The 27,920-nt window shown below is 36.2% G+C and overlaps 1 protein-coding gene across 1 annotated transcript in view; it reads left to right on the top strand.

Annotated features, from left to right (window-relative positions):
• The window catches only part of LOC149774788 (uncharacterized), a 102,136-nt gene that overhangs the window by 38,428 nt on the left and 35,788 nt on the right, over nucleotides 1-27,920 (top strand). Inside the window, exon 7 of the mRNA XM_089944791.1 lies at nucleotides 1,766-1,893. Coding sequence (XP_089800917.1) covers nucleotides 1,766-1,893 — 128 coding nt within the window. The remainder of the gene's footprint in view (nucleotides 1-1,765; nucleotides 1,894-27,920) is intronic.

Here is a 27,920-nt window from a genome sequence, read left to right on the forward strand (position 1 = left end):
GCATTTGAGACCTGACCTCTCCATTATTTTGCTCTAGTAATGTTACAGTATCTGTTCATTGTTTAAGTCATATGTTATAAAGTTTGTCATTCATGGATGTAGGTTGCTTGATGTAACACATGCGTAAGGGCTGGGTACATCCCCCCACCCCACATTTATCACATTATATATAGGTTCCGGTAACATTGTGCGGGAATAATGACAGCATGCTAAAATAAAGGCTATGCTTCTCTTCTGTCGTTACTGACATAGAATACGATATCTCTAGTAATTTTCTTCTTGAGTTATTTTATTCAAAGCATTCCTAATGTCTGGCCAGTACATTTCTGTTGAATGTATGTCTGCTTCCTTTAATCAAAAAAGTTTTCAAGAACTGCGAGAAATCCTCTTCTTATACGGAAATAGACAGGTAAACATTTAACACTTTACAGCATACATAGAGAACACAGGATCCACTTTATATATGCTACATACAAACAAAGCGAGTTACATATTACAAATATACACCAAACAGAATGGAAAATGTTATCCATGGATTCCACAGGAGAATCTTTGATAATTGAAAATGATTTTCTATATATACGAATAAATAGCATAATCATACAGGTAAGAGAATTTTAATTCATACTCTACAAAGTTTCAGACTTGGGTCTGCAGGTAAATGGCGCACATTGCCTTGCCTGTAAGCTCTGATCCATTTAACATGTCGACCATATACACATCATCAACAAATGATGTTACAGAAACAATGGTGCATATATATATATATATATATATATATATATATATATATATATATATATATGATGCTGCCACCTATTGTGAAGGAGATGCACTGCTCAGCTTGTAGCGTGTTGCTGCCTCATATTTAGAAAATGCACCACTCCTATCGTGACGTGTTGCTGCCTCATATTTAGAAAATGTACCACTCCTATCATGAGGTGTTGCTGCCCCATATTTAGAAAATGCACCACTGGTAGCATGACGTGTTGCTGCTTCATATTTAGAAAATGCACCACTCTATCATGAGTTGTTGCTGCCTCATATTTAGAAAATGCACCACTCCTATCATGAGGTGTTGCTGCCTCCGATGAAGGAGATGCACCACTCCTATCGTGATGTGTTGCTGCCTCTGATGAAGGAGATGCACCATTCTTGTAGTGTCTCTACCTCCCATTTAGGAGGAGATACACCCTTGAGAGGTAGTGAGTCATGCCCTCCATAAGGAGGGATCAGCACCAAAAACCCTTGAACCAATAGTGACTGTACAGGTTAACTCGCTTTGAAATGCCAAGTAAGTGTATGTGTGTGATTTGGATTTTTAACGTAGCTTTAACAATTGTTCAGTCATATCCCTACCATGTCTGCAGTGTGGCAGTTTATAGTGATGTCTAGCACTGGGGCATCATGCCGCAGAGTGGAATATTTACAGAACTCTTGCATACACTGATAATATTGTAGTGAGTGGGACTGTGACAGACGTCTGTAAGAGTAGAATATTTATAGAACTCTTGCATGCACTGATAATATTGCATTGAGTGGGACTGTAACATATAGCTGTAAGAGTGGAGTATATTATAGAACTCTTGCATGCACACATAATATTGAAGTGAGTGGGACTGTGGCAGACAGCTAAATGGGTGGAATAAATGCTAAACATAAACAAATATATTGCATCATGTGTACAAAGCATGTGTCTGTGTTTTAAAATGAGTTTGAAATGTTCAGCAATTTTAAGTAACACAAGTGACATTTCTATCTCCAGATGCCATCTGGACAAAAGAAAATAATCCTGATTGCCATGACAACAATGATCTCATCTTACGTCTCATGGAAAATTTGAATATCATTGCCAGGCCACTGTCATTCAGTAACGATGGAGATGAAGTCAAGGTTAGTTTCTGAAATTGCTGCTTCTTGTCTCAGCTACAGCTGTCTCATTTTTTAATTATAAATATCTTAGAATTTAAAATGTTACAGGACTTTGCTATATTTTATGTAGGAATGTCTCTGTGAAATAGTTTTTAGTTGTTTGAAAAGCTACTGCTTCACCTAGGTTTAACATATTAAACTATCAACCATAGAAGCATGCAGAGAAGTTAGCAAGAAAAGATAATTGAGATGAATATAGAGAGAGATTAGACTGAATTTAACAGAAAGCACACAGGCCTTTAAATTTGTGCAGATGATCATGATCACAATTCATTCAGAATGTTCAACATGATCTGATTGTGTTTTACATAAAACATGTTTGCATGAAGGCCTTTCAGATTTGTCCAAGTTGTATACAGGCATATAACCAGTCAACAACATTTGACCATTTTCAGCAGAAATTATTCATCGAGTCCAGTTTTCATGGCATCACGGTGTGTGTATTTGTTTGATATGGCCTATAAACTAATCAGCACCATTGGACCATATTCAACAGAAAGTATTCATCTAGTCCAGATTTCATGGCATCGCGGTGTGATGTGGCCTATGTACTGCTCAACACCATTGGATATATTCAACAGAAAGTATTCATCTATTCCAGACTTAATGACATCAGGACGTGTGTGTGATATGGCCTATAAATTAATCAACACCATTTGACCATATTCAACAGATTGTATTCATCTCATCCAGACTTCTTGGCATCAGGATTTGTGTGTGTGTGTTTGTCTGATATAGCCTATATAATAATCAGCACCATTTGACCATATTCAGCAGACTGGATTCATCTAGTCCAGACTTCATGGCAACTTCTTTGCTAGAGGCTGTATTTGTTGACATCCATTACTGATAGTCATTGGGTCCGTGCTCTCATAATTCTTGTACATATCTACTGTCATCTATTATTTAAAGTTATCATTCCATTACTGTCCTGATCTGTATACATATCTACCAACATCTATTTATTGTTATCAGGCCATTGCTGTCATGATCCGTGTACATATCTACCGACATCTATTTATTGTCATCAGGCAATTGCTGTCCTGATCCGTGTACATATGTACGGACATCTTTTATTTATTGTCATCTGGCCATTGCTGTCCTGATCCGTGTACATATCTACCGACTAGTATTACTGACAGTCATCAGCCAGTACTCCTGATCCTTGTACATATCTACTGACGGCCATCACTAATGGTCACTGGGCCAGTGCTGTCCTGATCTTATTAGCGCTCTAGTGCTACCCATCACTGATAATCATTAGGCAATGCTGTCCTGATCCTTGTGAATAACTAGTGACATCCATCTCTAATAGTCACTGAGCAGTGTAGTATGATTGTCTTCAGGCCAGTGCTGTCATGATCCTTGTACCTATATACCCACATCATCACTGATAGTCATCAGACCAGTGCTGTCCTAATACTTGTAGCTATAAACCCACATCATTACAGATAGTCATTAGGCAGTGCTGTCCTGAACCTTGTAGCTATATACCCACATTATCACTGATAGTCATTAGACCAGTGCTGTCCTAATCCGTGTCGCTATATACCCACATTATCACTCAGTGATAGTCAACAGACCAGTGCTGTCCTAATCCTTGTAGCTATATACCCACATCATCACTCATAGTCATTAGACCAGTACTGTCCTAATCCGTGTATATCACTTCTGACACTCATTACTTTTAGTCCTCAGGCCGGTGATGTCCTGGAACTCATATAGAGCTACTGACAGCCATTACTTTTAGTCCTCAGGCCAGTGATGTCCTGGAACTTGTTTAGATCTACTGACATCCATTATTGATAGTCCTCAGGCCAGTGATGTCCTGGAACTTGCATAGATCTACTGACATCCATTACTGATAGTCCTCAGGCCAGTGATGTAGTGGGACTTGTATAGATCTACTGACATCCATTACAGATAGTCCTCAGGCCGGTGATGTCCTGGAACTTGTATAAATCTACTGACATCCATTACTGATAGTCCTCAGGCCAGTGATGCCCTGGAACTTGTATAGATCTACTGACGTACATTACTGATAGTCATCATGCAGGATTATTATCCTTCTTGTTGAAGCATTTTATTCATTCATTTATCTAATATACAAATATCTTATGGCTTTATTGCGAGGTTTTAGAGTCACATCACAGAAGTCTGTATGTGAATTCTTGAAATAATCGTGGAGATAAGATAATACTAGTAGAGTGATATGTTAATTTATTAACAACAATGCTAATTCTTAAACATGTGTAACAAAATAAAGAAATTAATATCATTTTATTAATTTATTTAAGAGACAGGGTCATTGATCTTTTAATGTTTGTTGGAAAATGAGGTGCTGACCCTGAGGTTTGTTATTGAAATTAAAACCTTGAACTACCTGAAATGTTTTACTGTGTAACCTTTAGTTTGCCTGGTGAACGTATAGTATAACCTCATGCTTGTTGTGGGTCATGTGTTGAGTGTCCTGCATGGTTCATCACTAATTAACGTTTTCCACCAAACCACCGAAGCAATTTTGACCAAACTGAGGTGAATGTATCCTGGCATGAAGGACATTTAGAGTTTAACAAATGATGCCAGTCTGAATTTAAATATGGCCACTGTTACTAAAACTTTATAAACAATTATATGGCCACTAGCAGAATATGTTTAACAGAATTAGAGGTCTTACAGTGTCATACAAATGATGATGATTGCCTTTAGGTATGGCTGCTGTTATGAAAATAGAAAATTGCAAAGAAATATGAAAGTAACTACTCAAAACTCATAATTTGACTAACTGCAGGTTTATATAGAGGTCATTCAATTTTCTAAAATTATTTGCTACTAGCCATAAAGTTCTTTCAGATTAATACATATTTGGAAAGTACTGGTAGTCAGTGGAGCAAAGGTTATAACCTCTGTCATAGGAATGCCGATATCAGCACACAGTGCTTATGATCAGTGTACTTTGGACATTTCTGAAAACTTACTTTTATGCATATTCATGGTACAATGGAATCTGGCGTTAAGATCACCAAGCTCCTGTTTACCATTACACCTTTAGCATTTATGGGGGTAATACTGCATGGACATATTTTATTTTCAGCATTCTACTTTCACTATTTAGAGGATATCCATAATTCTCCGCCTCCCTATCTTTGGTTTCAGCAACTTAAAATTTAACCAAAGGTTTTCTTGCAATTTAATTGCTGAGACACTTTGGTACTCATGTACATGTCCATTGCTACATCCTTCCACACCCTATGTTAAGGTCATTGTTGAAACTTTTTTGATTTAACCTGGTGATAATTTTTGATTACTTTAAAGATAAATAAAAGATCGACTTTATTAACAGAGACAAAGGGTATCTTGTAGTGATAATGCCTTTGAATTAATATAATAGAAAAACTCAGTAATCAGTGAAATCTATGTATTAGTGAGTTGATGTATCTTATTAGCCACGTTTCTTGCCACCAGATTTCTGATATCATTTTGATCAAACTTGGAACCTGGAATTTTATCCTGAATATTTCGAATTAGTTTCAAAATGATAGGCTGACATTTCCAATATTCATGTAATAATCCAGCAAAATTATATCAGGAGCATGGTCATATAATGAAAATATTTGTTCATTATGTTGAAATTGGGTTACGGATATGAAATATTAATTGCCTAACAATAATGTTTAGTTGCCTGGGCTATTCAGGCTAGGGCAACTGCTGCCCTTTGAAAGAACAAGAGCCGAACATATTAGTAAGGTGATCTTGCATCTGATTTGCTGAGGGTGTTACAACATTGAAGACTATATTTCTGATCATATTTGGATAAAACTTGTAATATAGGTTTAAATCCTCAATCTCCTACAATTCATTAAGGAGCGAGATGCATGCATGTTAATGAGATGATCATGTATGTGATATGATGAGTATGTTACAATTCTAGAGAGCTATTTCTGATCTGATTTTGAGCAGACTAGGTGTATGCACTTGTATCATCAAGATCTTGGACGAATTCAAAATGAAAGGGAGTGGCAATTCCAGTATTCAGGCAAAATGGTCGTAAAATACATTTATTTCATCATTGTTCTACCCTACTGATAGGACATTGTACTTGCCTAAAATGAGTTGTATATGGCTACCATAAGGTGCTCCATAGTATGTTACCTATCTCATCATGTATCTGACCATCTATTTATTACCAATTGGATTTTTGAACAGTGACTTTAGTTGCCCATCATCTGTTTATTACCAATTGGATTTTTGAACAGTGACTTTAGTTGCCCATCATGTATTTATTGCCAATTGGATTTTTGAACAGTAACTTTAGTTGTCCGTCATCTATTTATTACAAGTTGGATTTTTGAACAGTAACTTTAGTTGCCCATCATCTATTTATTACAAGTTGGATTTTTGAACAATAGCTGTAGTTGCCCATCATCTGTTTATTACCAATTGGATTTTTGAACAGTAACTTTAGTTGCCCATCATCTATTTATTGCCAATTGGATTTTTGAACAGTAACTTTAGTTGCCTATCATCTATTTATTACAAGTTGGATTTTTGAACAGTAACTTTAGTTGCCCGTCATCTGTTTATTACCAATTGGATTTTTGAACAGTGACTTTAGTTGCCCATCATGTATTTATTGCCAATTGGATTTTTGAACAGTAACTTTAGTTGTCCGTCATCTATTTATTACAAGTTGGATTTTTGAACAGTAACTTTAGTTGCCCATCATCTATTTATTACAAGTTGGATTTTTGAACAGTAACTTTAGTTGCCCATCATCTATTTATTGCCAATTGGATTTTTGAACAGTAACTTTAGTTGCCTATCATCTATTTATTACAAGTTGGATTTTTGAACAGTAACTTTAGTTGCCCGTCATCTATTTATTACCAGTTGGATTTTTGAACAGTAACTTTAGTTGCCCGTGATCTATTTATTACCAGTTGGATATTTGAACAGTAACTTTAGTTGCCCATCATCTATTTATTGCCAATTGGGTTTTTGAACAGTAATTTTAGTTGCCCATCATCTATTTATTGCTGATTAGACTTTTGAACAGTAACTTTAGTTGCCCATCATGTATGTATTGCCAATTGGATTTTTGAACAGTAACTTTAGTTGCCTATCATCTACAGTTACCAAACGTAGTGAACGAATTGCACTTGATATAAGGAAGAACCCCGTCAGGTTCAGGGTCAATTAGCTCAAGGTCAGGGTCACTGCAAGTAAAATTAAAAATGGTTTCTGCACAGCAAATTGAGTTCTACACCACATGGAGTCCAAACCTTTGTGGATGGTCTGCATTTGGTGTAAGGAATACTCATTTTGATATTGGGATCCAAGAGGTCAAAGGTTAAGGTCAATGATTAAAAAAATAAATGATTTCTGCACAATAAAATTAATTGTACAGGACATACATCATCTAAAATTTGCAGATGGCTTGCACATGATTTGGGATTCAAATGGTAAAATAAAAATCAAGGTCATAATAAAGAGGAAATAGGAAAACTGGCTTCATTGTAATATTAGTTCCAAATAACAGATTCTGCCCAAATTTATATGGATACCTTGCACTTTGGGTACTTGCAAATTATTATTTAGGTGTACTGATGAAAATCGTACCTTTCCGAAGGTCAAAATGTTCAATTGACATTTACATTTGTTCAAGCATGTCCATAAAGTGGTCAAGTTGAGTGCATACAAAGAGTCAAGGTCATAATCTGATGTATCCTTACTACGTTATGTTCTTTAATTGTTAGGCTTTGTCACTTCTATAATTACTATTATAAATACTTGTAATTCTCTAGATGATGAAAGTTAACTGCTGAAAAACAGTATATGTTCATGTCAACATGATGTCGGGTTTAATTGAAATATGTATGATAGCCTTCTAGGCATGTGTCACATAGAATACATTATTATTCGGTTCATATCAACATGATGTTTAAATTAAAATATGTATGATAGCCTTCTAGGCATGTGTCACATAGAATGCATTATTATTCGGTTCTTGTCAACATGATGGTCAAAGTAAAATACGTATGATAGCCTTCTAGGCATGTGTCACATAGAATACATTATTATTCGGTTCATGTCAACATGATGGTTAAATTAAAATTGTATGATAGCCTTCTAGGCAATGGCATATATAATACATAATATTACAAAGGGTACTGGAGTATGACGAATAATATGACAGGCTTGCCTTCTTTGTAAACAGAGTATTTTGTCTAAAAGGTGCAAATAGTTTGACAGTAATTGCCAATGAAGGAATATGACGCTGTCATTACGACTGTGTGGTAATAATAATAATAATAATAATAGTAATAATAATCCCACTACAGTTATTGCTTCTGTTAGGATTACCTCTTCTTTTACCAATGTTACAGCTACTACTACCACTTCGGCAGGTTCTAGTGTTACGACCCTATGGTCATAAACTAAGTAACAGAAAGAAACAATAATGGTTAGACTCACATGGGTATCATGTTAAACTACTGGTGTCTGTAAGTATTTAACAGTGGTGATATGTGTCACCATGAACTATTTGTCAGGTGTTTATACAAATCACCTACACTGAACAGTCTACACTGATTGGTGTCAAATGTTTACACAAATCAACTACACTGAACGGTCCACACTGAATGATGTCAAGTTTTTACACAAATCAACTACACTGAATAGTCCACACTGAATGATGTCAAGTTTTTACACAAATCAACTACACTGAACAGTCTACACTGAATGATGTCAAGTTTTTACACAAATCAACTACACTGAATAGTCCACACTGAATGATGTCAAGTTTTTACACAAAAACAACTACACTGAACTGTCTACACTGAATGATGTCAAGTGTTTACACAAAAACAACTACACTGAACTGTCTACACTGAATGATGTCAAGTGTTTACACAAATCAACTACACTGAACAGTCCACACTGAATGATCTCAGGTTTTTACACAAATCATCACACTTAACAGTCCACTCCATTCAGGCTTTTACACAAATCAAGCACACTGATTACATTAAGAAACGGTGGTGGTGTTTCACTTCGAGATTACATATCACATTATTATCACATGCTGCATACCAAGGTAAGGTCCCATTTTTAAGGTTAAAGTTATGGATTAGCACACTGCATTACAAGGTAAAGTCCCATTTTTAAGGCCAAAGTTATGGATTAGCACACTGCATTACAAGGTAAGGTCCCATCTTTAAGGTCATTGTTATGGATTAGCACACTGCATTACAAGGTAAGGTCCCATCTTTAAGGTCATTGTTATGGATTAGCACACTGCATTACAAGGTAAGGTCCCATCTTTAAGGCCATAGTTATCGATTAGCACACTGCATTACAAGATAAGGTCCCATCTTTAAGGTCATTGTTATGGATTAGCACACTGCATTACAAGGTAAGGTCCCATCTTTAAGGCCATTGTTATGGGTCTTTATGCAGCATATGAAGATAAGGTCCCATTTTTAAGGCCAAAGTTATGGATTAGCACACTGCATTACAAGATAAGGTCCCATCTTTAAGGCCAAAGTTATGGATTAGCACACTGCATTACAGGTAAGGTCCCATCTTTAAGGCCAAAGTTATGGATTAGCACACTGCATTACAAGGTAAGGTCCCTTCTTTAAGGTCATTGTTATGGATTAGCATACTACATACCAAGATAAGCTCATAATACATGTCACCTGGCACAATAGGAATTCCTCTAATCGTGGTCAGGGTTACTAGTCATCATTTTAAGCTTTCAGGCTGTTTTTATTTTCGTCATTAAACTTTTGAGCTGTTTGAAATGTTTGGATGGGCACTAGTTGAGGCACAATCTTCTTAGGTCATAGCCATATATTCATGTTTGCTCTTAATTATTGTTTAAGATATATGGGTCACATTGCTATACTTATCTCTTGTTTAAGATAAATGGGTCACATTGCTATGCTTGTTTCTTGTTTAAAATACATGGGTCACATTGCTATACTTATCTCTTGTTTAAGATAAATGGGTCACATTGCTATACTTGTTTCTTGTTTAAGATAAATGGGTCACATTGCTATACTTATTTCTTGTTTAAGATAAATGGGTCACATTGCTATACTTATCTCCTGTTTAAGATAAATGGGTCATATTGCTATACTTATCTCTTGTTTCAAAAAGATGTATTGAATTCTGTATTTTGAGTCCTATCATAAAATTCAAGGTCGTGAGTCAATATTTCAGGTTGTTTTAATGCTGCATCAGGTCATACTATTTATCTGACATGCTGGAATGAACTTTACTACACTTGTTATTCGTTTGATGCCATCTCATATACCACAATCAAGGGTATTTGTTCAAGGTCATTTCTTCCATTTTATGCACTTTCACTCTTACGCATTTGAGACAGAAATGAAACTCTTTTCACGGTGTCCAAGCAACAGCTCAGTCCCTTCGGTAGCCTCACCATGATAGGTGGAGAACAAAAGAGAATGCATATAATACATTTCAAAAATGCTGTAAAATACTTTGTAGATATTATAATAGAAGTGCATAGTTGTTGAGAATCATAATTGATGCTGACTTTCGTAAAGGGAAAATTACTTATAGTCTGTCCATATCAGTATTGAGCTATATATAATTGTAAATAGATAACCAGAAACATAAACTTTTGCAAATAAATGAAATGTAGGAAATGATAGACAAATTATGATGTATTTTATTATTATTATTATTATTATTATTTTTATTTCACAAACAGTATTTAAAATACCCTTTCCTTTCAATAACTCTAGTTACACAGCTTACAGAGGTTTGAGTTTTCCTTACATTTTGTCATAAAGAACATTAGTTTCTTAGTTTAAATTTCATAAATTTGTTGTTGGAGATTACAAGAGGTGCAATATAGAATGTAAAGGTTTAGAACAAATGTCAATGGTTTATAATGTTCTTCTCCTTATATGATACAAACAATTTAAATATATCAATATATGGTGGAAGATGTTAAGCTTTAATGATAAAAAGCTCAGTTGCTAAAAAGTCAAAATGAAGAGTCTCTTGGTTAAACATTAGTATTATCAAAGGTACATAAAGCAAGTAAATGAACAATTTGAGAGAAGGCGAAAGATGAGGATAAAGAAAGGAATGAAGTTAAAATGGGAAATTGTCAATTAAAACATGTCAAGCTATGTGTAGAAAGTTGAGGAAAGGAAAGGGAAATGACAACAAATAAATAAATAAATGAAATGGAACAAAATAATGAAATTAAAAGTGAACACTGCCTTATCTAGATTGAATCTTTTTGGAGGTGATGACATATCATTCGTAAAATTTATATTTAGTGCAAGTGCATGCGTGATAGGAACATGCCTGCTTAAGCAAATCAATTTGTTCTTTTTAATAGATTTATGAACAACATTGAAATTATGAATATTCGCTTCATGCCAAACATTATATTGCCACATACGAAAGTATTTATTGTTAAATTACCATATGGCGTGAAGGATTAAAATAAACTGATGCACTGTTCCTGGTAACACATGGAAGATAAGAAATAGTATTGTATACTTTATATAATTCCACAAATAAGTGATACAAATAGTCTTGCATATTTTCTAGAGATTCACAAAGCAGAGATAGAAATAGTCTTGTACACTTTCTACAGATCCACAGAGCATTGATCCAGTTATTTTTTTGTGAATAAATATTAAGTGAACTGCAGTTTGTTCTAAGTAGGGCATGAAGAAACAAACATTTTATTCTAACCCAATAAAGTGTCATGAGTATTTAATGTGCTTCTGAAGTTATTAATGAAGTCTATTAGAAGAATCTCAGTAGATAATGTACTCCTTTATCATTTCGTTGAAGGACAAAATGAGTTGTAATAAAGACTTGTCCTAGTCTTTACTAACTTTAAACTGTTTACACTATGTAAGTGGGTTGCCTGTTGGTTGATTGGTCTAAGGTTTTCACCTTTACAGGTCACTGACATCTCACATCTGTCCACGTGGGTTTGAATCGCATGCTAAGCCAATGTGCTGGTGCAAGGAAGCTTCCAAGTATCTTCCCATGTGTTGGTGGTTTTTCTAGTGGTTTTCCCTAGTTCTTCCTCCAATAGACTGACTGGCTGTCACTAATAGCATATCATGTGCTGAAAAATAGCGTCAAACATATAAAATCAACAACTTTAGTACATAAGTAATAGTGTTATGTATATATTGTGTTTTTACTTCGGGTACATCTCTGTAGATCACATATGGGCTACAAATAGATGTTTACAAGTTCTAAAAGTAATGATAGTATTGAATCTTTGTACAAGCTTGGGGTGATTTCACAATGGATGATTCAGTCAGGTGATTTTTGTTGGAGGATTGTGACAGAGATAATGCAGAAAGTACTGCAACTTAAATAGTTGTAATACAGCCATTGTGTGTATGTAAGGATGAATTAGATTCCTATATTCCCATTTGCTATGTTATTGTTTTAATAGCAGTCTGCAGATGTGTTTAATGTTGTGCTTAGATATAATTTAAGAGGAAATATTTGTTTGGATTATTCGTTGGATTTACAAAGTGCCCATATCACTGTATGGACTAAAATATTATTCTGGAACTATTATGAATTTATTCAGAAGGTTTCTGGACAATGCCATTGTAATATGACAAAACTGTTGACACATCAGCACAATCGAGAATCAGAAATTCATTCAGAGCACTCAATTTTTGGGGACTTCTTCTTTTGAATGTTTTAAAAATTATTTTGAGAGTTAATTCAAATTAGGGCTGCTCCAGTAAAACATATACCCCCTGGGGGGAAGGCACTTTCAAATTCAACCAACCCACAACAGAAGCAATTTAATAAAATTATGATCCGCCGTCAAATGTGTTTTAATCGAGAAACACTGCCCCCTACAGAAGTATATTTTTTGACATAATTTCTGGCTATGGGTTAGTCGGCGGAAGAAGTGATTTTAATATTGGGTTAGGGACAGAAGCGATTTAAATGACAGCTGGCTGGAGGTAATCTACTGAATTCATATACATCATATAATCTACTGCATATTTTTATTTATATTCATTCATTATAATCAGCCTTTTGTCCTTTTGTTTGTTTTTCTGTCAGCCAAGTATGTCTCTGATACTGTGAAATCACAGCTTTTCATGGTGACTTATTATTTGTAGATGTCATTGATCAGTCCCTTAATACCTATTAATTTAACATCCATGAATACAGATTTTATAATAGATATTTCCATTCTAATACAGAAATCATGAATTTGTATCCTTACTAAACTCTGTGTTTCCTAAGTGATCAATATGTTTTGCTATTTTTCTTTGTTCTCATGCATGCTGCTTTTGATTAGAATGATAGTTAAATCTTGTATTGCTTTAAATGTGTGGTCAGATTCTATGATTCATTGTTATTATTTTTTTCCAATAAATGTTTTGGTAAACTTTTATGATTTGTCAGAGAAAAAAAAACAATGATGCCTGTGGAAGTGATGTTGCATCATTTGTCTACTTTTACACTATATCATTTCTTGTAAGAACATCTTTTTCAGTTACCAATGTCTTATTTTTACGCCTTGTTGCAAGACTAATATAAAGTTATAACAAAATATAGCAAGTCAAACATTTTTATATCATAGATTTTAAAAAATGGATGAAAGTCAAGGAATCATTTTTCCCAGAGCACTTATAAAATCAATGTCATTGCAGTTAACTGCATTATCAACAGTATCATCATCACTGATGGCCTAGCAGTAACATTATGCACTTTCAATCCAGTTGTCACAGGTTCTATCTCCCACTTCTAGTCTTTCATATGAGACTTATACCTATGGCCTGAGGAGCTTTCATGGCAGAGTGGTATAAGATGCTTGTCTTGTGATACAGATCTGAGGGGCTTCCATGGAAGTGGTACAAGATGCTTGTCATGTGATTACTTGCCTCCATTGTGCTAATGAGAATGTTGCCAGTTACTTGTGGAAGGTCAGTGGTTCTACATAAGTGGTGTTTGGTGTCTCAAAAGGACTTGGATTTTCTTCAGCAGTAAAACTGGCTGCCATATATAGATTCTCTTCATCTGAAAATGGTGTAAAGGCCATACTGATCAACTGAAACCCCGAGAGCTCATGTCTAAATGACTTCAGCTGTTGGAGATAAACGTCAAATCAACAGAGGCTCCATATGCGCAAGTGTACTAAGGTGCTTGCTTTTACATCACTTAAACATCTCACAGAGTGAGTTTGTGTCACAGATCAACCAATTTAGGTTGGTGGTCTTTTGGGGTCCTTCCTCCACCTAATATATTGTAAAAAAAATCACAAAAAACCCAAAACCAAACCACACTGAATCAACCAACTAATCAACTGTAGCAACAGCAGCAAAGGTACTAGTCAATCATTTTTTCCACAGCTGTACGAGTTTACAACTTTTGACTCAAGTAATTTTTGTAGACTATAGAATATTGTCAATTATGTCTTTCTGACAGTTACCTAAAAGTCATCATCAGTTGGTGCAAATGGATTTTTCATGGTAAGCATATGAGATGGAAAAGTCTTGAGCAATCCTGCATCACACACTGCCGAAAAGTTTACATTTTAGGTCACTTAAATTTTCTCTTAACAATGTTCATTGTTCCAACTAGAACTGTTATAACTTATTCAAGCTATATTCACCAATATCTCATGATATGCATCTGTAATAAATATTTGTAACAAAGTATGAGAATGCATCAATGGTTTTCAATGATGCATTTGAACTGAGCAGCAACCACAATCAACAAACCAAGAAATAAAATTATCCACATCTCTCAGGGAGAAGTAGGGTATAATCATAATATGCCAAAAGATTTTTAATTTTTTTAATTTGCCAAATATTTTTTCTAACCATACTGATTCAGTGGACGTATCACCAGATTGGACAGAAATAGACCAGAAGGTTAAAATCAATTTGATACAGCTTTTAAGTAGCTAAATTCATATTGGTTTAGTTAACTGTACACCCTTTATGTTCTTCCTTTTGATGAAATTTCTTACTGAAGCTAAGAAAATAATGTTGCACACATAAAAAAGGAAGCACACTTCTACTCATTACTGTTTTTATTATACTTCTCCATTCCAGCCTGTTCTAATGATCTTCTCCCCCCACATACAATTTGTCTTGTTTATGATATGTATCTAAATTTCTAACTTACTTTTCCTTCTACTACACAAATGTTCTGTGAATATGCATATCAGTATGAAACACAATGGAGAGACTAAATTCAAGATTAAAAACCTCTACATTTCTGGATATATTCTGCTTGGATTCCATATTTCTGCACAAAACTCAAGAGTTCAGGACTCTGCACTAATTCAGTTCCCACTGTAAATTTGTGCAAACACGACAATATTAAAATTTAGTAACTTAAAATTTTGAGTGCTCATGATCAAATTTATATCAGTATAGACACATCTATGACGACAGCTTTTGTCAAGAAAAAACCCATAACAGCCACACCATTTTCTGGATCTATACAAATTTGAAATGTGTGCTTTCAATACTGCACCAAAGAGTCAGCTGCTGATTTCAGCAGTGAGTCGTCCAAACTCGGGTCTGTAAAGGGATGGAAATTATGTTAATAAAACAATGTCCCTCACTTTTTTCAGTTACAAGTAGGACAAGCTCTCAAAAGATTCTTTTTACTAAAATCTTACTTTCATTATCAACCAATCAGGGACAGTCAAACACATATGTACTCTATTTTATCTTCACTGATTTATAGCATGGTTCTAGTTCTTTCATATCTGTAGTAATGGGAGTCCTTGAACAACTCAATGGTTGTAAGCCTTTTTCAACCATGCTGAATGGACACACTGCAAGATAATGATCAAGTAACAGAAATACCATGGGATAACCAGAGACCAATAAAATTGAATAGTCAAGTTATCTCCTCTGCAGGGATGCTGCCAGTATTTCAGGATGTACCCTAAGTTTTGTGTGTGTGTGATCTCCAATGAGGAAGTGGTGGTGGTGGGAATAGCCATTGTCAAATATCTCCCTAACACATAAATATCTGTCACTCTTTCTTCCTGTTCCACTATGTTACGGCTCTACTGAAATCAAAATTCTCGAAGAGATGTCATTTCTAGTTGTATAGCGATTATTACTGTGAGGTCATTGGGCATGGTCATGTGGTTGGGGTGGGGTCATGGTTGGGATGCAGTGTATCCCCCAGGGGTGTAAAATTGAGGGTACAAAAAAAACCTTGGTGTCAAAACTGGGGGTCAAATAAAAAATGTGGGGGTCCAAAAAATGCTGACAAATTATCATACGACTCGTACTTTTTCAGCTTGAAATAGGATATTGCAACTTGCACAACATACTCTCTCTCTCTCTCTCTCTCTCTCTCTCTCTAAACATACAAATATACCAACATGTACAATTAACAAAGAAATGCATTGTCCATTTAAAGAATAATTGTATTAGTTCATTTTTCTTTTAAAGTCGTACTTTTAACAGTCTCTTCAAGCAATATTATAGCCCAACACATTACATATAAGCCAATACAGAAGGCCAAATAAATCTTTTTAATGAAATGGGAGTTAATTTACTGCCTTTCATAGATGACAAAAACGTTTTTTTCCGTTTTTTATTTTACATCGAAAAACGCGTATTTTTACGTTTTTAATGTTTTTGCGTTTTTTATATGACTTCATTCACACGAAAAAGCGAAACCGTATGCAGTGCAAGAGAGTGCGAGATGTAGTGTTTGTGCATGCAAATCTTCACCTAAAGGAAAAGCTGGACAATATAAATTACATGGAGGAAACCATAGAGTGGTCAGATCAGTCAGATAGTGATAACGACACTGAGTGAAAAAAATTCAATGTTATCTGGACTACGGTTTAAAACGTTTGACATTTTTTCATATTTGTATCATTGAAACTTTAAAACTGGTATGCAGCGTGTAAATAAGTAAAATATGGATTTTTTGTGTTGCCTAAAAACTACTGGAACGTTTTTTTTTTCGTTTTTTATTTATTGAGAAAAAAATGCGTTTTTGTTACGTTTTTTATTTTAATTTTAATGTTTTTAACATCTATGCTGCCTTTCATAAAATGTATACTATCATAGGTTTCATTGTACTTCGTCCTACAACACATTTATTCAAATATCCAGGAGGATAATGATTCATCTTCTTTCTAATAAGTTACACTTGAACTTTAAGAAATTTCTTTTATTGCAGCAAAAGATAAAAACAAACAAAATCTGCAATAACCCACTGACTTTGTAATCCAAAAAACGCATTTTTCTCTGCAAGTTTACTGATTTCATTGTTGTGAAATAATGTCTTTGGTTATAATGTGTTCTCCAGATATCTTATGGCGAACGAGGGCAGATTTTTGAAAATTCTAAAATCCTGTCACGAAAAGATTATTCACTTTTGCAGTCTTTGCAAACACGCAATCAGAAGTCGCACCGGTATTCATAATGAATGTGCATTATTCCAGTCAAGGGAATTATTTTCTCCATTTTTCCTTAAAGTTAGTTCCACGGTTACTCTTTTATGTTCTGCTTCTTTCACTTTCTTCGCTAATGCATTTTAGTGCATGACGTTTTAATCTGGTAATCACTTTCTAGTGCAACAAGCCTTGAGATTAAACATCTAGATGACAGCTTGCTGAGCTCGATGGAAATCGCGAGAAGCTTGCGAGATTAGGGGAAGCTACTCCGTCATAACATTGCCTATGGTAGTTTGGTTCATTGTTTTATATGTTCCCTGTGTTGCACTTTGCTATACGAATAGAGGAGCGCAAGGCAGGGAGCAGACAAGGTGGGGAACCAGTCAATGCCTATACTCGAAGTATATACGATGCCATACATCGTCCAATGCATTGGATATTAAATAAATCCTGATAGTATTATGAAAATCCTTTGCGTCAAAAAAATGCACGGCAACAAAATGTGTGCGTCAAATTTCTCCAGCTTGCGTCCATGACGCATAACTATGCATAAAGGGAAACACTGTTGGGATGTCATAAAGACTATAGGCTTACTCCATATTTGACAGCTAATTATTATGTTGTCAAAAGAATTAACAAATTTCTAGCAATTTAGTTGATTCACAGTCAGTGAACAGGTTCTAACATTGATGTGTTTATTTTTGAGCTATGTTCCTCCATCACATTCAAGATTTGGGTATACTAAAGGTGAAATTGGTACAGTTGCATCCTAAACTACTATCATGGCTACTTCAAATGTTATTTAATGTGAGACTTTAATGCAAGAACTCGTAGCTTCAGTGATTTTTGGGTTCAAAAAATTAATTTCTTCTCAAACAACTCAATTTTGTTCATATTACATTGTTTTTTAATGATACTGTGAGAATTCTTGATGTGTAAAAATTGGACAAGAAATGAACATCAGATCAGAAAATTACTACCACTGGGAAAATACTGATAGGAATATACAGAAATTATGATAGAATATTGAAGTAAAATATTTGATGACAATACAAGCGCTAGTTCTACAACTTTGTGCAAAATACATCTTGTACAACTATTCTGTTGTTTCTAACAGCACTGTAATATGGCAATAATTTCTGTCCACTTTTTACTTTAGTCCATTGCTAATTAATAGCTTCAGATTTTACAACACTAAGCACATTTTACCTTTTGACAATAAAACATCATTATAAATATTTAGATTGCAAGAAAATAGAAGTTACAATTTTATTAAAAGCACTGGTACCAGTAAGACTAAAGGATTTGGTAAAAAAAGAAAAGAATCAGGATGAACAGATTAGTAGTGTAGTAAAGAATCCATATATCAGAATGACATCAAGTATTTTTTCATCAATTTCATCATCAGTTAATGATACTGCTTAAAAATGTATTGTACTAGATAATATACTTTTTTAGTTATCCATTTTGCAATACAAATACCAAATGATGGCTTGGAACTAAGTGCCAAAAGGTTTACAGAAAATACCACCACGATCTATATATCTGGAAGAACCGAACATAAACAGGTCAAATTTTATCCATCTTGCTTTGAGTGTACACAGATCAGTCAGTCTCTTATGTTTAATGTCATTTAAGTTTTGCACATAGAGAGAGCATGTACATCATTTGGTCATACACCTGCATATGATACAAAAGTTTGTCTTTTTATTCTTTTGTTGCTCAGTGGTTCTGCCAACTTGAGATCTACACACAATTATGTTGTATGGGGATTCTCTGATGTTCCTTATGAGCATTAATCTGTTAATTGTTTCTGAATTTAATATGATCCTCCTCATCGATGTACAAATATTATTCTGTGCTGTGAACTCCTTTCATTGCCTGCTGTCTGAAACGCATATGCATAACTAGCTTGAACAAGTTACTTTTCTTTATTGTTGTGCAATTTTCAACATCTCACATGTATGGCCCCATGGGTATTCTCTCTTGGATATCTTTGTCCCAGAAAGAAAAGTTTTGAACCAGAGGTCTCGTTAGGATTTTAAAACTAAGAGGTCATGGCTCCCATTTTGGTAAAAATATGAGTCCCATCAGGAAAAGTTGCAGTCCCCTCTCAGAAAACTATGCCAATTATAGTAACTATTGATTGTCATAGAGTTTAATTTCTTCATTCTTTATAACACTGACATAGTTCTTGCTTGTCCATCAGAGTGAGTCTGAATTTTTTCGATCCGAGGAAGGTCTTATTCAAAGCACTGAGCTAGGCATCACACACTTTCATACACTTGGCTTATGTCCCTTTCAAATTATCAGTTCTAGCAACTTTAGCCCTCTCCTGAATCTCACAATCTTCGTCAGTTTGCCGTTGAACCCCAAAATACTCATTCAAGTCTATGTCTCAACATGTCACGATTCCGAGGTCACGTGCACTGCTTATTCCGTTACACTTGGAAATGAACACAAGAATGAAAGAATGAAAGCTAAAGTTGTTTATTTGATGTACTGTTATAAATGACCACATGTACATCTCTGAGTATTTCTGCCTTTAAATTCAAGAACTGTAAATATCAGTAGATTTTCCCACCCAGCTGCCAGTCAAAGCCTTTGATCTCGCCGCTTAGCTATTGCAGCATGTTCTTTTGATGTACTCTTATAATGGTGACGACGGGGGGGGAGCTTTCAACCACTAAATTCTGTCATTGTAAATATCATCACAGCTAACTGATCAACACATTTTCCCACTATACAGGTGACTGAAGCAGGACTGGCAAGTATTTGAATTTTACCGCCCGCCTAAATAAAAAATATTGGCGTCCAAATACGCGTGATTATAAGCGTTTCCGAGACCTCTGTCAGTTTCCACTAACATGAACCCTGCCAAAGATTAACTTCCTTGAATCAGTGTTTTGCTGCCTCTTATGCCAGATTTTTCTCTTCCATAATGCTGTATTAGTGTTTTAAGTCCAACATTCCCATAGTCTGCTTGTTTAGACATGGGTATATTTAATAAATATAACCGGCGTATTGTCCATCCAACACGTACATCGGACTCTCACTCAACATCAATTTTGGGCTCAAAATCACACACTGGTATTTCCAGTGACATTTTTCCAATGTCCAATAGACAGATATACATGAAATTCATTGTCATCATAGCTATCACCAGCCAGTATTTGCCGACTTAAAAACGTCGTCTGAAGACAAACCGTGTTGTGATTCAACCATTTTGGTTTCCTGTGTGGCCCTTATTGGAAACACGCATTTGTAAAACTTCCACGATGAAAGTAAGGCTAAAACTCCATAATATGCCTGTTCCAGGGCCAATGAACGAATCAAATTTCGTTTAACAGCCATAGCAGCAGAGGGGCTTAACAGACCAAGGGAATTAGAGAAATGTGCGATCTCCCCCAAAAACACACAAAAAATATCATCACGCAGACAAATTGCTTGGTTACATAATCTCAAAATCAATTAGATAAAGTAACTGAATCAAAACAAACTTAAAAAAAAAAATGTGGTTAGAGACAGCCCCCTGCGAAGATGCGACATTAATTTGTTTTCTCATAAATCGCGAATAAATGGTCACAGCCCCTCTGCTGCTGTACAAAAGTTAAAATATTTGGTCAATTGTCAAAGTTAATTGTTAAAGTAAAATAATTTATATATCATGGTTGGAGAACCACATTCAGCAATAATAGCAAGAGATCATTTAGCAGCATTGAGAAAGTTAATTCCTGTTAGAGAGTCTGTTAAAAGAAAAATACGAGCGTATCAGGATGAAAAACTTGGATTTAGGGATTTTACAACAGAATTATTCGAGCCAGTAACTTAAACAACCGAACGAGTCATGTTAGGAGATGTAAAAGATCCTGAAGTGAGAAAAACAGGAATTCTACCTGTATTGAAGAAGATTGAAGAACAAACTGCACAAATGCCAGCACTTGTGCCAGCACCTGCACCTGTAATTGCAGCAGTCACTGAACCTGGTCAAAAATACGATGATAAATTTAATTTATATGGACAAGCTAGAATAAATGAATATCAGCTTAACGATCAGGAAGATTTTAAAGAATTTGGTAAATTTGCTTTTAGAACTTTTGCTGATAGAAACAGATATTTAAACCCTGATGTTAATGTTAAAGGACGAGAAATATTTGCTGAATGGATATATAAGGCCAGATTAAATATCAGTAGAATAAAAGACAAAAAAAACCCAGGTAGCAATTTTAGTGCGTTTATGCAAGGATTTAACGAAGAAAGGAGGGTCATGCAACAACAGTTGAAATTTTTATCTGAATCAGAACCTCCACAACCATCTGAATCAATATCTCAACCTACATCTCGACTTTCATTATATGAACCAACTCTATACGAGGAAGATCCACAAGAAATATCATTTTCATCTAGGAGGGAATCTTCACCTGAACCAGAGATATTCGACTTGGGATTTGGTTCTAAGTTAAAATCTCCGTCTCCTGATACATCAGAATTAAGAAGATTTTCTCCTGCTCATGAAAAAACTTCAGATTCAGATGAACAAACATTAACTAGAAAAATCGCTGATAATCCCGCTGATGTGTTTCTTGAGACATTTAGAAATGAAATTAAAGACCTTAATGATTTAGGAAGATTAGCTATTTTTGAATATAATAACAGAGATAAATATGTAAAACCAAAATACGTTAATGCGATGACATTTTCATTGTGGGTTCCAGCATTATATTTTGGTATCAAAAATAGTAAAATTAATATTGCTGATCGTAATTATTTAAAATTTGAGAGGAAAGTTTACTCAGAAATAGATAAATTACAACAACCCAGCGCTACCGGTAGCGGTTACAATACAATCTGCCATAACAGTGTTGTCAACGATGTGTCTCGATTAGAGGTACTTATTGGAGGAAAACGAGCAGGAAATAACTCACGTGAAATAACTAACGAGGCAGCAGATATTTGTAAAAGATTATTTAGCGGCAAAATCATAGATATTAAAACTTACAGAAATTTAATCGATGAAATTATTCACGGGTATAGCGATTAGTTGTTAGATAAATAATAAATAAAGATGATAGTTCACAGACATAACCGAAGGCCAGCGCAAGTTCGTGTCGTTAATTCCAGATTGCCCGTGTATAAACTTGTTCACGGTGGCGGAATTTCTAGCTTAGTTACAAGAATAGCACCTAAAGTCGGACCGATTGCTAAACAATTAGCGATGAAAGCAATTGGATTTATTGGTGATAAAGCTACTACTGCTATTAGTGATTTAGCTAGTAAAGCATTTAGTGCCATCAAAGATAAAATAACAAAATTAGTGAGAAAAAAAAAAACAAATTACCTAGCACCGCTGTGATGCCTAGCGATATCAGTAAAATTATCAATGGTGCAGCGAATCAGAAATTAGCTGAATTAACAAATAAAATAGAACGAACCCAACTGGCGGATATTCAACCAACAAATACTAGCTTTATATCAGGAAGTGGTCTTCGTTTTAGAAGATAATTATTAATTATAATAAAATGTTTGCAAGAGTATCAAACGAAGAGTTTGACATGGATGAGCCAGTCAGTAAGGACATATCATTACGTGATCATCAATATTATTCATATGACGCGGTAACACCAAATAGTCAAAGTCGTGTTGAAATTCAGATTCAGGACACGACAAGATATTTTCTCCCATCTGAGGCATTTATCGAAGTTGTTGGTGAAATTCTGAAGGAGGATAATACTGAATATGCCGCAGATGCTAAAATTGGTTTTGTAAATAACGGAATTATGGCATTATTCAAGAGCGCCACATATATGATTGATGGAAGAGAAATTGAGTCAATTACTAATGATGTTGATTTAGCTACAACAATTATAGGTCTAGCGAGATATTCAGATGATTTTACTAGATCGGCTGGCCCTAGCATGATGTTTGCCAAGGATAATACTGATGCAGCTGAACATGTGCAATTTAATGTTGGACGACCAAGGAATAATGCTAATACCGCCGACGCCGATGTCGAGAATATGATTATTAATACTAATCCCAATTTTAACTTAGGTTTTGCCACACGAAGATTAATTTTGGTAGGAAACAACAGAAGATTTTCATGCGCGATTCCTTTGTCGCATATATTTGGATTTTGCAGAAATTTCAGAAAAGTAATTTTTGGAGCGAAACACACTTTAACACTAATTCGAAATGGTAGTAATAATGCCATCTGGCGAGATCTAAATACTGTTGTTGACGCGGGCAAGGTTTTATTAACTAAATTTACCTTGTGGATGCCAGCGCTTGTTCCATCAATAATTGAGGAAGAAAAATTAATATCATTTATGGATTCCGGTGGTAAATCAATAATGTCGTGGTTGACAACATCAACCGATACCAAAAAAACAAATATTAATGGCGATTATACCTGGCATATTGCAGCTCAGCAGGGCGTTTCGGCACCACGACACATTTTCATTGCTTTTCAAAACAATAACAGATACGATCAAACTCATATTCATATGACATTTGATAACGTTGCAGCTACCAATGTCTCGTTGAGAATTAATGGGCAGCAGGAACCAACTGAAGAAATATCAGTAAATTTTGCAACTTATTCAACAGCTCGTGCATATTATCGAATATTAAGTTATATGGGGCGAGATCAAAATATTCATACGGGATTGCAAATATCGCAGTTAAATTTTAATACGCGCTACCCAAGCTATTATTTTTCACTAGAACATCTTGATTTGATAAAACAATCTGTCGTAGATATTCATTTTAAAGCAAGAATTACGGCAGCTGCTGGTTTTAAAGTTATTGCTGTAATAGCAGCAGAGGGGGCGAATCCGACATTTTCTCCAATCGTCATTTGGCTTAATTAATACTTTCTGCAACTCAACGATCTAGCGTCGTCAGCGCCTGGTAAAAAAAAAACGACGTCGTCGTCGGGGGATCGTCCAATCGTCATTTGGTTTAATTAACACCTTCTGCGCGTCGATCCCCAGCGTCGTCAGCGTCCGGTAAACACATCGACGACCGCGTCGATGTCATCGCCCCCTCTGCTGCTTACAATTTAAGCGAATATTTGGTCAAGTCCGATACGATATCGTGTCCGAGGATCATGTAAATTTATCGTTACAAATCCATGTGGGGTCGACTGAGCATGACTAAAAAAGTTTCGAAAACCATTAAAGTCCATGTCACCGCCGCACCATGTCTGCCAAATATTTCGTAGCGTGTGTGTATCAACGCCGTTGAATACAGCAAGAATATTACAGTTGTCTCTAATTACTTTTGGAATCTGAGTGTATCGTTGAGTGACATATATCACGTCGGTGTTTTTATGCCTGCCTCTGGAAAATATCCTAGCTGGGTTCTTTTGATTGTCTAACATAACATCATCGTACACGACTAGATTGTTAACGTCGCCATCAATATCATCGATACCTGGTGCATCATTGATATCTGTAATAAACTCGATGACATTTTTTTTAGCGATCGCTGATGCATTCTCGTTGAAATCTTTCAACACCTCGTAGCATCGTTGATCATCTACGCTAGGAGCAACCAAATACAACTTATCCCACTTCATCCATCTCATTATTAAATTGAGTAACAATTGCGTCTTGCCGGATCCAGATGGTCCGATGATAATCATCCGGATCGAGTTTGGTAACGCTGCAACATGCTTAACTGGTTCTCTTGTTTTAGTCGCCGAAAAATCAATTATATTCATATCTCTATACATAAATTATGGATCTATATTGTGTGAAGTGTAGAGTACGTACTGGCACAAATGATATGACAACCGCTACAACAAGAAATAACAGATCGGCCCTTACTGGTAAGTGTGTACAATGCGGTACAAAGAAATTTAGATTTATTTCTATTAAACCCGGGGATGTTTTAAAAAAAAAGCGAGGAGGTGATATTGCAGCCAAGTTATCAAAACTCCCCGGAACCCCGTGGGCAAAGTATCCAGGAGAAAAGCACCTCCCAGGATATAGCTACTGTGGCCCCGGAACACGATTAGATATCAGACTCGATGATCAAAATCAGCCCAAACCCGGTGAGTATCCAATAAACGCTATCGATAAGGCGTGTCATGCTCATGATGTTGCTTACAAAAGTAGCGATCTGCAACAGCGTCATATCGCGGACGTAAAATTAATTCACGCGTTAAATGCTATTCCTGATAAATCCGTCAAAGAAAAATTGGCCTCATGGTTGGTAAAATCGGCTATGAAAGGTAAATTAATGATTGGAAGCGGAGCTTCTCGCGCTGGTAATTGAATACGCTAGCGTTTATAATAACAACATGGAATCCATCTATTATTCTCCGAGAGGATACTGGAAGGGGAAGGCCGCAATTGGTAAGCTTGCAAGCGCTGCAAAGGTAACAAAGGCCACTGCGGCTAATTGGTTATCCAAACAGGCTATATGGCAAATTTATCTACCACCGCCTAAACAAATCAACTTCTCGCGCTTTGATGTCAGCGTACCCAATGAAGTTCATCAGGCTGATATACTATTTCTGCCGCATGACAACGGTTACAAATACGCGCTAACCGTAGTTGATGTTGCGAGTCGATACAAACAAGCGGAGCCGTTAAAAACAAAGTCAGCAACTGAAGTAGCCGATGCGTTTGAGCGGCTTTATCGAAGAGGTCCTCTGCGCTGGCCAAATCTATTACAAGTTGATCCTGGTAGTGAATTTCGCGGCGCTGTTCTATCAACGCTGAAACATCATAGCGTCGCGGTACGACGAGGTCATACTGCGCTACATCGTGATCAGGCAATTGTTGAACGATTCAATCGGACTCTTGCTGAACGGTTATTTGGGTATCAATACGCGAAGGAATTCATCCAAGAAAAACGATCTCGTGAATGGGTCAAAAGGTTGCCAGGCGTAATTGCAGCGTTAAATAACGAGATTACCCGAGCAAACAACATGAAGCCCAGCGACGCGATTAAATACGAGTATATACCCGGAAGATCAAAAATAGATAGCGTTTCCAAGCCGATTCTCGGCGATGTTACCGTGAGATATCTGTATGAACCAGGAGAGCTTGAAGGCGGTAAAAAAAGGGCTACTGATCCTATTTGGAGTGTTACCACACATAACATATCAACGATAACACGATCAACTGGTAGACCACCGATCTATAGACTGGATTCAACTGCCCCACAGCGAGGGTTTACACGCGAGCAACTACAAGTGATATCTGACGATACTCAATTACCCCCGCGTGGTCTTAACTAGCGCCGTTGCGTCTATTGCACTCAAGACAGGTCAACCTCACATTGTTTTTGACATGACCGAGACTGTTATCAATCCTGTCCACGGTAAATTGGCGAGCGTCTTTATCCGAATAACGCCACCGCATTACACAATTACAACTCGCGCAGTGATTATTCTGTTGTTGTCGTAACGCAATTATTAATTCGGCATCAATATCAAAACGCCGCTGTTTTTTTTTATCTTGTTGGCGGTAACCCGAGAGTTTTCTATCAATGACGCTTGCATCGATGACTCCGTCGGTGACTCCGTCACTGACTCCGTCAATAACAATTCTTCGAAGCTGATTTATCCTCCGTACTCGGGACACTGCAAGATAGACTAGATTCGACCATTCGATGCGATTATCAACCATCCAAACAATTGTGTCCGTGATGGTTAGTCCCTGCGAGGAATGTATTGTTGTTGCGTATCCTAGCGTCCACGGGGATTTATCAGCACGTAGCGCGTCCTCGACGACGCTGATATCAACGAGCACGATATCATTCAGCACGAGAATTTGTTTTTCTGTCCGGCCCGGGATTTCAACTTCAATGTTTTGCCGCCGTGTATCCGCGGGTCTATAACATAACGGCACTGGACGCGTTGGAAACTTTTCCTTATGCAACGTAAACAACTTCTGCTGAAGTGTGTCTCTGACTATCTTTCTGCTCGCTACAATCAAATCGTTTGGTCTCCATGTTTCCCAGAATTCATTTAACGGCGTTTCCGGAATCACCTCGCGAATTATTTCACATTGAACTCTATCCGGCTGTAATCTGATTAATTTTTTAACCTCACGCAGTTGTTCATCAAGTGCCCGGTAATCAGTATCGGTTTCTTCATAATAGTCCACAAACCCGCTCAACCAATCATGTGGACCCTCGCCGACAAATGGTGGTGGTTGGCCATGATCCCCACACATGATTACCGCTGTATTCGCGAGCAGCAACCACTCAAGAAACATTTGTAAAACGTCTAACGAAACAGTACATATCTCATCCCAGATGATAACCTCAGGAATAAATTTTTCGCCCATTCGATCAGGAGTCCACTCACCACCGCTGTATCGAAAAAAGCTGTGATAAGTAACGGCGTCAACAATTCGTTGTTTTATTTCTCGCGCTAGTCTATGGGTCGGTGTAAGCACGATTATACTTGCCCGCGTTCGAAATAATTCAATTGCCCGAGTCGTCTTTCCTGACCCGCCACAGCCGCTTAAATAAACTGTTTTATGCCTACAAATTGGATCAGAACACGGTGGTGCATTAGACCATTCTGACAATTTATCAC

This window comes from Sinohyriopsis cumingii, unplaced genomic scaffold (assembly GCF_028554795.1).
Source record: "Sinohyriopsis cumingii isolate HCF-2022 unplaced genomic scaffold, ASM2855479v2 utg000160l, whole genome shotgun sequence".
Classification (NCBI taxonomy): domain Eukaryota; kingdom Metazoa; phylum Mollusca; class Bivalvia; order Unionida; family Unionidae; genus Sinohyriopsis; species Sinohyriopsis cumingii.